Source organism: Branchiostoma belcheri, unplaced genomic scaffold (assembly GCF_001625305.1).
Source record: "Branchiostoma belcheri isolate BF01 breed outbred unplaced genomic scaffold, Haploidv18h27 scaffold69, whole genome shotgun sequence".
Taxonomy (NCBI): domain Eukaryota; kingdom Metazoa; phylum Chordata; class Leptocardii; order Amphioxiformes; family Branchiostomatidae; genus Branchiostoma; species Branchiostoma belcheri.
This window is the reverse complement of record NW_017804342.1, coordinates 1287830-1299856: the sequence shown is the minus strand read 5'-3', so window position 1 is coordinate 1299856 and position 12027 is coordinate 1287830. Positions and strand designations below refer to the sequence as shown.

Below are 12027 nucleotides of genomic sequence, written 5' to 3'. Positions count from 1 at the left end.
CGTGTCGTGTGTGTGTGTGTGTGTGTGTGTGTGTGTGTGTGTGTGTGTGTGTGTGTGTGTGTGTGTGTCCGGATCCGCCTGCCTGTGTGTCTGTATGTGTGTGTTCAAATGTGTTTGCAATTCTGTACAATATTTGTGCGTGAGTGCGTATGTGTCTGTATGTACATGAGTGTATGTTTGTTTGTTTGTTTGTTTGTCTGTATCTAACACACCTGATGTTTCTCCAGTTGCCAGGCACAGCTAGGCCGTATCGGCGGTAAACAGTATGTATCGGTAGGGTACGGCTGTGAGTACACACACGTGAACGTGCACGAGATCGGACACGCTGTCGGCTTCTGGCACGAGCAGTCCCGCCCGGACAGGGACGACTGGATCGAGGTGCTGTGGGCTAACGTCGATCCAGGTAGGGAAAGTCTTTACTGTTCATATTGCATCTAAATAAAAATCTGATGAGAAGGAAGTAATCCTTAGAGATACCGATTTAAGAATAAGATACATTATGGCTTGCACAATCAATGATGTCGCTAACGAGTTAGATATAAGCGTATATAATCCCCAAGCAGATTTCTTCAACTGGTCACCGGTCTGGCTAACTATAGTGCCTTGTCTCCGATGAAATATGCTTGGAGATCAATAAGCGTACACGAAATTTTACAGAAAAAGACTAAACTTAACATTCCTATATGGCTACTTTGCGATAACAACGTGTAATTGTAAAGCCGTACACTACAGTTATGAACCAAAACTTGCCGAAGCCCTATTTATTGCTAACTTATCCTTCCTACGTCTTTTACTTCTTCCAGCCTTGAGGGAACAGTTTGAAAAGTACAGCAAGGAAGATGTGGACGATCTGGGTGAGGAGTACGACTACGGCTCCATCATGCACTATCCCTTCAACGCCTTCTCCTCCAACGGACGTAACACCATCCGCGCGCTCCGGCCTGTGGAGAACCAGCCGTACATCGAGCTCAGCGAGTCGGACGCCAGACAGGTCCAGCTCATGTACAACGAATGTAAAGGTAAGGGCTTCGTGTATTGTCTACCATGATCTAACATCTCTCTAAGTCCGTCCTGCAACTTCCAAGACCATAGGGTGTCTGCTACCAGTTACCATGATGACAGTCGACTGGTCCAGGAAGAAGAAACAGAGCAAAAATATGTTGACGATTCTCCCCATGGTAACTGGTGCTGTAGCAGACACTGTGGTGTTGCGTTACACTATTATGTAGCAAGTTGCAGGACAAAGTTAAAGAAGTTTTTAAAAAGCGAGAATAAACATTGTATTAGAATGACAGCTCATCATAAGTCTATGTCAACCATCGTCCCGGTTCAGGGAGCGTTTATTGGCTCTGCATTTTGTACAGGACTTCATAAGTCGTCTGCATTTATTCGCAATTATAATCAAATAATTTTTGTTTCAGACCGTGATGATGACGATCTGCCAGACCCCGAGAACAGAGGTGAGTAACACACAAGTTGTGGGTCTTTTTTAAATATATAAAAATGCATTGATAGCACGCTTGAGAGAACGTCCCTAACCAAAGCTAGGTAGTCATTTTTGAGTGAGGTCCAAAGTTTCCTTCCCAAGGACACAACTGTGGGGCCTGCTGGGATTCGAACCGAAAATCTTCAGTTTCAGTTTCTAAGTTAAAAACTCGAACCACAAGACCACCTTTCGGTGCGTAGTTTCTATAGTAACACACTTGTCTCCTATTCCACAGCCTGTGACGACATGCACACACAGTGTCCGACCTGGGCAGAAGCAGGGGAGTGCGAGAACAACAAGAACTGGATGTTGTACAACTGTAAGACCAGCTGCAAGACATGCGGTAAGTCATAGCGCGAAAACGTAGTTTACCAAAGCCCAAAACGACACCGTGACAAACCTTTTCAAAGGCCCTTTCCAACTCTTCCAAACCTATTTCCAACGCATCGAGGTTGTCTTGAAAATGTATTGGAAGGGTTGAAAATGACCACGGAGAAGCTGTACCGCAGTGCCGTTTTGGGCTATGCAAGTAGTTTTAGATTTGGGCCATAGGGTTTTGTTTTCATGGGGGAAATTTCTTGTAGTTGAGTGTGATGGACAGCAATCTACAACACAACATAATAATGCTAGTAACTGTCTAATATGACATAATTTCTTTATATTAAACGAATCTGTCACGTTAAACAGACGGCCCATGCCTGGATACCCACGTGCAGTGCCCACAGTGGGCGCTAGAGGGCGAGTGTGAGGAGAACGCGGAGTGGATGCTGCTGAACTGCAGGCTCAGCTGTGAGAGCTGCAACTACGACAACGTGCTCGCCGAATGTAAGGACTTTGTCTTATTTCAAAAAGTAAAGTTTCCAAACAGACATCAAACAGCTGTCAAGCTATAGCAAAATACACATTAATACGTGTAAAAAAAGTTGAAGAACAGAAAAAGGAGTCATTCTAAACCTCAGTATACGTCGAAAATCTAGATCTGGTGGGTTTTTTTAAAGCAAGATTGTCATGTAGTGTCGCTGCCCGAAACCGCATACAACCTCCAAGGAGAAAAGCACCAACAGTTGCACGCTGGTGTACGTACGCACACGCCAGTTACCGTAGGCTGCGATAGACCATGTAGATCCCGACTTGGCTTACACAGAAACCTACGAGTTCACAAAAACTTGAGAGGGAGAAGATCGCATAGACGTCATCTTCGTGAACGATGGATAACCTATAGTGTCAGTGTGACTTAGGGACTTCACACCGCATAGCTTAACCTTTACATGTTGTTGCGCCCCGTAGTGTCTGCCCTGACTATGCTCGTGGAGGTCATGGGGTTCTAAGGGCCTTCCAAGTGTTTCATACAATAATTCATTGTAGTATTCTATATTTACATGTTGTTCCGTCCCACAGTATCTGCCCTGACCATGCCGGTAGAGGCTATGCCGCCGCCCGGGGACGGAGAGATGTCCGAGGACGAGCTGGGCGGACTGCGGACAGGACCTGTCGGCAGGAGCAACGGCAGGAATTCGAAGTGTAAGACATTGTAGTTACTGTTCTTCGCTCCCTTTCGTTCCTATATATACAAATATGGGCCAACAAGTACATTTCTCGTTGGGGCGGGCCGCGGGGGGCGGTATCGACTTCCGACGAACTTTAACCCAGTACTGACGTCACGTGTGAAAAAAATCTACAACGCTTCTACAACGCTTGGGTCAGATAGCTGCTGAAGACCGAGAGATTCGGTAGAAAATTCCGTTGAGTTTATTTTGTTGACTTGGAGAACAGCCTATATTTCTCATTATGTAAGTTACCAACGCAGATAAACTTTAATGCTAGTAAGGGAATAGTGTAAGTCACGAGTGTAAGCAGTAAGTCTGAAGATGCTTCCCCTCCCCCAGATCTCCGGTCCTACCGTGTGATCAACAACGCCTGCATCCGGGGTCACAACCAGCTGGGCACCTTCCGCGACACCACCCTCAGGAAGTGCGTCAAGCGCTGTGACGAAGACGTCAGGTGAGCGATGACGCTTTCTTACAAATGACTAGTTGCCATGACAACAATACTGACAAATGTTAAGATATCGTGTAACGGTTATTGCGACAGTAGCAGCGTTGAATTATTGTGGGTCACTGAGCTGTATTCCAACACAAAGAAATCGAAAGAACTACTAAGTAAACTTTTCCGTTTTAGCCTTCGTCATTGACAAAGACCGCTGAGGACACGTGGTCAATACAGGACACGTGACGCCAGCCATTGGTTACAGATGAGATGTCAGTACTGCTTAGACTACTACTGACTTTAACAGGGGGAGGGAAGGAATGTGAAAAAATAGTAAAACGAACATGTACGAATGGATTTATTCATTGAAAGGCACACATTTGTATATTTTTTTTGACAGATGTAAGTCGTTTGACCACGTGCCCAGCGAGCGGCACTGTTCCCTTTCCCTGGACACACGTGGCACCCAGCCTGAAGCCTTCAAGGCCTGCGACCCGGCCTGGAAGAGGATCACCACTTACTACGAGAAGAAGCCCACAGAGCCTGAACAGGAGTCGTCAGAAGAAGAAGAGGAAGAAGAAGATGGACGGCCTGCGTCTGGTATGTATCTTAGACATCCTCCATGTCTGTATGTCCAAAACCAGTCACTGTTGAAACTAGCCTGTATATACGTATCCAAGCATTGAGTTAAAAGACCTCTTTTCCAGCCCGATGGTCCAAGCTTCCGTAGTCTCCACCAAACTAACAAAACAGTATACTAGTAATTGAGCCAAATAAGGATAAGTATAAGTATTTTTGCCCAATTCTGCACAGTACAAAAGAAGAAGAACGCAACAAGTACTGTATGTCTTGTCTGTCTTGGTGTCTACAACTGTTCTAATCTATCGTCTACTCCACATTTCTCTCTTTTGTATGCATACGGAATCATATTCTGAGCCGGTTGGTGAGGCCAAAGCTGTTCTATAAACAGTTAAAAAATACTTCGAAGGTTGAGAAATAAAGGGAACTTGTTTCCAACGGAAACGTACGTACGTTTCTGCCATTTGAAGACGTTCATGACCAAGTACCAAGATAATTGCCCTCATGCTGCCCAATCAGATATTCCCATTTTGGCCCCCGGTCAGCTTTTTCAAAAACATTTATTGTTAAATGATCTATGTTGTAGTTATGGACGGATTCTACGTCATCAAGAACACCTGCCTGAAAGGCCGGTCCCAACTGGCCATGGGGAACTATTATGACGTCACTGTGGAGCAGTGCGCTGAGAAATGTGCTGAAGCCTCGAGGTAGGAACATGTCAACACAAGTTTGGTTGGATAGGTCAGAAGTTTTGAACCCGTAGGCGAGTGAACCAACATTCAGCAATGAGGCAATCTTGCAATATGAATAGGGTAGTAAACTTTTGCCCGAGAAAGTAACTCTCTCGTATTGAGAAAAGACAAGCTGTTTCCGTTAATTAAAAAAAAAAAAAGAGAAACCTTGATATAACAGGAGACATAACAGAAAAAAGACGAGAGGACCTATTCCTCAGGCTAACCGACATCTTTCACACCACAGTCGTCCCTCAGTAAAGACATCTAGAGCCGCATAGTCCCCGTTTAGACCTTTTATGTAGCCTCTGTACACCTGAAGAAGCCCACAGGACGAAACCGGTTGTGACAGGCTCGACTTTATAATGCACCACATATCAGAGAGTGATTGAATCTTGCCGTATCCACTGTAGATGCCGTTCCTTTAACTACGTGTCGTCCTACCGCTCCTGTCACCTGTCCATGGACACCCGCGCCACGGCCGTGGACGAGTGTCTGGAGGAGTACAGCGTCATCTCTGACTTCTACGAGAAGAAACCTGAAGGCACGTCATGGCTGTACAATATTCTTTTTATATATATTCCAACATTTCATGACCAAGCTTGGCGACAGTACACTCAAGTTATATCAACTTATTTTATGCCGCCATCAACACAGAGTACAAATACAGGACAGGACAATACTCATTTTCACTAGAGTTAAGTGAGGAAAGTTGTGTAAAGTGCCTTTCCCAAGGGCACAAGATTGGTGGCATGTCAGGGCTCGAACCCGGGACCTCTTGGTTACGAGTCGAGCATTCTGCCGCTACGCCACACGACCCCACAAATATTATTCTCAATCTGATACTCAGTACGCTGAGCAGTTGTCCTTGCGATTGTTTTGTATACAAGTTACACGTCCTGAAAAAAATCAATAGTTGTAGGCGTTGAATAGAAGCCTCCACATACACAATGACGAAAAATCACAACGTATTCTACCCTCTCTCTTCTTTCCTCCGTCTATCTGCTGGATACTTTTCGTGATGCTTTTCTCAAATGCTGGAATGCAATTTACCAGCTCTCCTGTTGTGTTTCTATGCCATGTTCTCTACCATGCATGACCATCTACGTTTTCCAGCTTCTCCTTTGTCCGTACGTTCCCCCCTATGGACTTTCCTGTGATTTTTTTTCGCACACAAGAAGGCTTGGTTGTGTACCTTCAAAGATTTTAATGGTTTTGCCTTTTTTTATCCTACAGTTGAGTTCCTGTTGATCAGGGAAGCTTGTATCCTGGGTAAGAACCAGCTGGGCTCGTTCTATGGCCAGACCGTGGAGGAATGTAAGCTGCGCTGTGGGCAGAACGAGAGGTGAGAGATTCTGACGAAAGACATTCCAGCCTAAAATTGAATGAAACAATGTTTAAAATGCCCCCTGTTTGTGTTGTGAGAAATTGCACCGGGACATCGATCAGCTGCAGTCTTGCTGATGAGGTATTCATCAAGACTTCATTCAGTCCTGTTGGTGCTATTCAGCACCAGGGACACTACTCCTACTGGTGCGAATTCAGTACCAGGGACAGGGGCATTCAGTCTTGTTGGTGTGTAATTCAGCACCAAGGACAGGGACACCAGTCCTGTTGGTGCATCATTCAACACCAAGGAGAGTGTTTCATATTTGCAACGGGTTATCAGCCTTGTGCTTGTGTGATGTGACATTCAGCACCAAGGACAGGGAGTGGTTCAATGCTAAAAACTGTTTAACAACTGTTAAAAACAACGCCCATCATCGAAATTCCCTTTGTGATAGCGCGCAACCATTCCTTTTTATGTAGACTATTCAGTTCCTGTTATTTTGTCAAGACGTAACATGCAGAACATTTTCTTGCCGCCAGGTGTCTCTCCTTTGACTACGTGAGCTCGTACCGTTCCTGCCACCTGTCCACCGACAACAGGCAGTCGGCCCGGGCGGCGTTCGACAGCTGCCCGGCGTGGTTCAGGCCACAGTCTAATTACTACGAGCGGGTCGTGGACGGTAGGTTGCGCTTTACGCTTACCTTCGCAGAAGGAATACATATTGTTTTTGCTATGTTTCTTCTTTCCCCCCTCCCCCTTCTTCTTTATAATTAAATTTCTCTCCTTTTTTTTGCAAAAAAAAAATAAAGTCAATGACCTGGACCAGTCGTTTGTCACCATGGTAACTGGTGCTGTAGAAGGCACCCTGTGGTGTTGGGTTACATTATGTAGCAGGACAGAGCGGGAGGGGCTGCTCACTATATATCATATTCTTATTATCAGATCGATGAAGTGTTTTAAAATCTTGTTTCAGGAACCGACCCAGTCGTCACTGACGCTCCCATCCCGCCAACTACCACTACAACGCCTCAAACAACAACAACAACCACCACAGAAGCAACTACAACAACCCAACGCATGACCGAAGCCCCCACTACTGGTCCACCCGGCACCAAGCCCCCAACGAGGCCCACCATCGTACCAGGTCAGATACAGCAAACCTAGGGTATCATTTCTAGCCAACGGCAAGTTTGAATTTAAAATAGTTGAAAGTCTTTAACAAGTTATTGAAATCTAGGGAAAGCAGTGTGTCGGCCTCTTAAGATAAAATGTTTTACTTCCCCAAACGAGGCCAGGTACCCATTTTAGACCTGGTTGTAGTAAGGAAAGTGGTGTGAAGATCCTTTTAGAACTCAAAACTAGCCAATAATGCAAGGAATCGAACCAGCGACCTCTCGATCTTGTGTCCACTCGGCTAGCAGCTGGGCAATTCGATGTAGAAACTGAGTCACTGTGAAACGATCTTATAACTGCATGTAAAAGAAATCACTTCAAAGAGTGTCAGCTCCAATATATTTTCTCTGACAGAGTGCTTTTATCGTTCACTGCTGTATCTAAAATGTCGGAAATTTTCTGATCGGTGCCCTTTTCTTTTCCCCAGGTTCCTGTTCCACCCCGCTTGGTCTGGGGAAGGAGAGCGGCTACTCCCTGCCTGACGCGCAGCTGAGCGCCTCCTCCAGCCTGGACTACGGCACCTGGTCCGTCGGCCCCGAGAACGCCAGACTCAACTTCGAGGACGACTATCAGAGGTACAGTGACTCCCTCTGTCGATATTGTAAGAAACTGCACCGGGGCATCAGTGTTGCTGCTGTGACATACGACTCATTAAGCAAGAAGGGGTTGGTATCCAGAACCATGCTCACGTCCTCAGGCACGGTTCTGGCTATCCAGAACCTTGGATACGCAGAGACTACCCAGAACTGTACCTGATCCTAATACTAACCTATTCGTGCATACAGCTAGATAGGCACGGTTCTGGATACTATAGAGACTATCTAGAACCACCCATGTTCCAAAACCCAACCCATTTAGGCACAAAACTTGATAGGGTTAACGTTCTGGATGCAATAATGAGCAGGGACACCAGTCCTGTTGATGAGTCATTCAGCACCAAGGACAGGGAGGTTTTTTTATTGCTCGTAGATTTGCATATGATTGACGTTTGACGATGTTGTGTTGCCAGGCAACGCGTGGGGGCGTGGTGCGCGGCCAGCTCGGACGCCGGAGAGTACCTGCAGATCGACCTGGGCCGTACCAAACAGATCACGGGGGTGGCCACGCAGGGGAGGGACAAGTACTTCGAACACGTCAAGTCGTACACGCTGACCTACAGTCTGGACGGGAGGACGTGGCGAGAGTACAAGGACGGTGGAAGGGCAAAGGTACGATGGTCTTAGATTCGAATGAAAGCTCATCTGCGTTGGTAGAACCCGTGGTTGTAAAATTTGACCTTTGACTTTGTTCCAACACTGAAGCACTCATCAGAACAACGTAACGCAATATTGCATGATCCTAACTTTGAATACTAGTATCAATGTCACAAAATGTGTATCAGAACGCAGAGCTCAGTTGTTCTAAACGTAACTTCAATGTTCTAAACTTTTAAGCAATGTACCTCATGTCTAACTTAATGATTGTCTTCTGTTTAGTTTAACTTAATAACCAGGCTGTACATTTATGTTCTGAATGCTGTGGGTCGAGTATAACCATTAAAGCAAAAAAAAAAGAAAGTTGAAAGTTCAACCAACGTGACCTTGGCACTCTCTCCAGGTGTTTGAAGGGAACTGTGATCACGTGACACCGGTGACCAATCAGCTGCCCTCACCCATCACGGCCCGGTACATGCGCATTGTGGTGGTGGACAGCAACTACCCGTGCATGCGCGCTGAGCTGTACGGCTGTGACACAGGTCAGGGGTCATTTCTTTACATTAACTCTTCAAACTTTAGAAAAGAATCAACACATAAGAAAACAGTTACTCAAATAATCGAATAGGTTTTGAAAACTGTCCGACGTTTCAGGTACATATGTAGCATCCACTCCTTTAAGTCAGTGACTGACGTAATCTGTAGTAATGAATAGATACCTATCCAAAAACTACAGGAGACAAATTTTAGACATCCCATAGTAAACAAAAAAAATTAGTCAAACGATCAAACTTAATCTGACAGTTTTCAAAATCTATCCAGCTGCTTGAGTAACTGTTTTCCTGTGTATCTCATTGTTTGGATGTCTATTAAACCTTCATCGACGTATATCGACGCACCTCAAAAGAGGATGACCTGAACTGAATTCGAACTGAACGACGTATAGATATACTCAAGATTAGTCTAAAAGCTACTGTCGTTTATCTATGCCATGCTTGTGCTGTTCGTGGTTAATGTAATATCTTAAACTAAATAACGTTTAAAACAGTTCAATAAAAGTTTGTCAACCAATCCTTTCTTACCCTTGTGACTTCAGATGGAGAGACGCCGTCAGATGGTGACAACCCTGGGGACGGGGACAACCCTGGCGACGACAACAACCCTGGGGACGAGAACCCTGGGGAGGGGGGCGATGACTACTATGATTACTATGACGATTCCAATCCCATCATTCCTTGAGTTTTAACGATATGAATCCCACTTCATAGCCAAATTTATCAACATATAGTAAAAAAAATCTTTGCTACCTGAGCAATAGCGGTACTCAAATAAGTAGAATCTAGTTCACCCTAATGTCTGAATGAAACAGGCCCATTCCAACTCAGTGATAACCAAAGGTCAATATTAAAATTACTGTGCATCATGAAGAAAACGGAAAACGACGTTAACCGAAATCGTATATTTATACTCAAATTCATGACCAAATATTTAAAAATGTGAATAATTCTCGATGGGAACCATTTGTGAGTCATACTACCACAAATGTAGCAATGTTTCTAGTGATGTATCAGAAAATATTTTTCATATCTAGGAGCAATTAATTAGACATTTATACAAAATTAGGTCATGATATAACAGTTTTTTAGAATGAAGCGTCCATCTTTGATGTGTCAGACAATATGTGCATTTTTTTACGATGAATCTAGTCTACTATGATATTTCTCGACTCCTGTTTATATTTCAAGTCGCATGTACAAATGTATGGCAGGTTGTACTGCGGCCATGTTAACAAAGCCTAAGATATAGAATCAGTTCATGAAGCAAAGTAAGAGCGATATATTGAAGCGTATGTAAATCTCAGTACGATTATTAAAAGAAATAAATGCGTTTTAATCTGTATCATTAAGCCTCTGTTACTTTTGAATAATAGGCAAATGTGCAAGGAGCCCCATTACAAATCGGATGGCACCCAGGCCAGTGATCTTCATGTTCTTATAATTTTGTCATCCATTTACGGGCAGTAGAGTACAAGTATGTACCAATGACCTCCACCTAGTATAGAAAAACACAACCGTCTTACGTCATGTTACGACTATGTCTCTATGGCAACCAGATTAGCGGGTAAGGATTGAAACCTTGGCCTCCGCTAATGTCGTTTTCTCACAAGATAATCAAATAAGCCCGGCGTTGCTCTGTATTTTCTGATGTGATTAAAATTATATGCTCGGTCTCTCAAAAACACAGGCAGCCACAGAGACCTATTAATCAGAAAGAACCCAGGCATTCTAAAGACCCTAATTGTGTTATTTACTGTTGGAAAATAAAGGCTTATAGAGCTGGCAGAAATAAGTGGTCGTCTCTAAGGAAATCTGTGATTGGCCAAACGTCACGTGACCGGATGGATTCAGTGATTCATCATGGAGTCTTTAACGAACAACGTCTTTCCTTCATTTTGAATGACGTAGGTTTTTGAAGCCTCTATTTGTCTCTGTCAGTGAAAAATCGAACTTTGTACATGAACTTGCAATTATATATGAATATTTTCTCGCAGACAATGTGCTGGGGCGTTAATTTTCTTTTCTAAAGAATAATCAATGCTTAAAAGGCACCCGAAGCGAATTTCAGGGCAGTAATACTGGATTTTCAAAGTCGTAGTAACATGAATCAATCCTACCCCATAGCATCTGTGAGGCAAGAATGCGATGTCACTGATGGAAAATTTCGTGACGTAGGCTGGTTCTAACTATTTACTGTTAGTTCCAAAAATGGGACACCTCGTTTAGCTTATTTTGGAACTACATGTATTTTAAACACTTCATGATCAAGCATAAAATAATGACGAAGATGTGTTAAGGGGAGTAAGTGTCAATATCAGACAGATTTCCTCAGTAATTGTTTTTCCTTTTGCCGCCCTGAAATTGTATTGGATGCCTTTAAGGGGTTCGTAATTTATTTACGGTCGCGAACTCTGAGCATTGTCTAAAGAGATCTAGTGATGATGCCCTAACTGTACTCATGTCGTCACATTTCATCAGAGAAGCTACTCTTCAAGCAGAGGTCGGTGGAGAAGATTGTGAACTTGTGAAGAGAGAGATCGAGAGAGAGAGAGGGGGAGAGAGAGATGGAGAGAGAGGGAGAGAGATGGAGAGAGGGAGAGAGAGAGATAGAGAGAGAGAGAAATAGAGAGAGAGAGAGAGAGAGGTCACAATCTTCTGCACCAATCTCTGCTCGGAGAGTACCCAGAAGCGGGCTCCTCGGCATCGCGTGCGAACTTGGCTGCCGCCGACAGCCTGCTGAATAATACATCAGTCCGAGATGAGATCTCCTCGTCCTAATTCACGCTGACACGGCCGGGCTAGGAGCTCGCCTTGCGGCCATAACGGGAGGGCCAAGATCACGGTAGAGGTCATCCGGCGCTACCCTCCGCGTAGACCAGTGCAAACTTTCTTGGCTCCGAGATTTTAACGGTCTGCATTGATTTCTAGAGTGCGCAGAGACCTTTAGCCATGGCCCATGATTTCTAGTCTCCACCAGACTATTATTAATATA

General features: G+C 44.5%; 1 protein-coding gene across 2 annotated transcripts in view; it reads left to right on the top strand.

Annotated features, from left to right (window-relative positions):
• The window catches only part of LOC109484132, a 14564-nt gene extending 4183 nt beyond the window's left edge, over positions 1-10381 (top strand). The window contains exons 5-21 of one of the 2 annotated variants that reach the window (XM_019787351.1): positions 228-403; positions 804-1019; positions 1422-1460; positions 1722-1829; positions 2174-2311; positions 2885-3007; positions 3373-3487; positions 3873-4072; positions 4638-4758; positions 5196-5326; positions 6019-6127; positions 6652-6791; positions 7086-7256; positions 7713-7860; positions 8295-8493; positions 8882-9020; positions 9575-10381. In XM_019787351.1, coding sequence (XP_019642910.1) covers positions 228-403; positions 804-1019; positions 1422-1460; positions 1722-1829; positions 2174-2311; positions 2885-3007; positions 3373-3487; positions 3873-4072; positions 4638-4758; positions 5196-5326; positions 6019-6127; positions 6652-6791; positions 7086-7256; positions 7713-7860; positions 8295-8493; positions 8882-9020; positions 9575-9717 — 2416 coding nt within the window. In that variant the 3' untranslated portion in view covers positions 9718-10381. The remainder of the gene's footprint in view (positions 1-227; positions 404-803; positions 1020-1421; positions 1461-1721; positions 1830-2173; positions 2312-2884; positions 3008-3372; positions 3488-3872; positions 4073-4637; positions 4759-5195; positions 5327-6018; positions 6128-6651; positions 6792-7085; positions 7257-7712; positions 7861-8294; positions 8494-8881; positions 9021-9574) is intronic. The other variant, XM_019787352.1, reaches the window with a different exon arrangement.
• The last annotated feature ends 1646 nt before the right edge of the window (positions 10382-12027 follow it).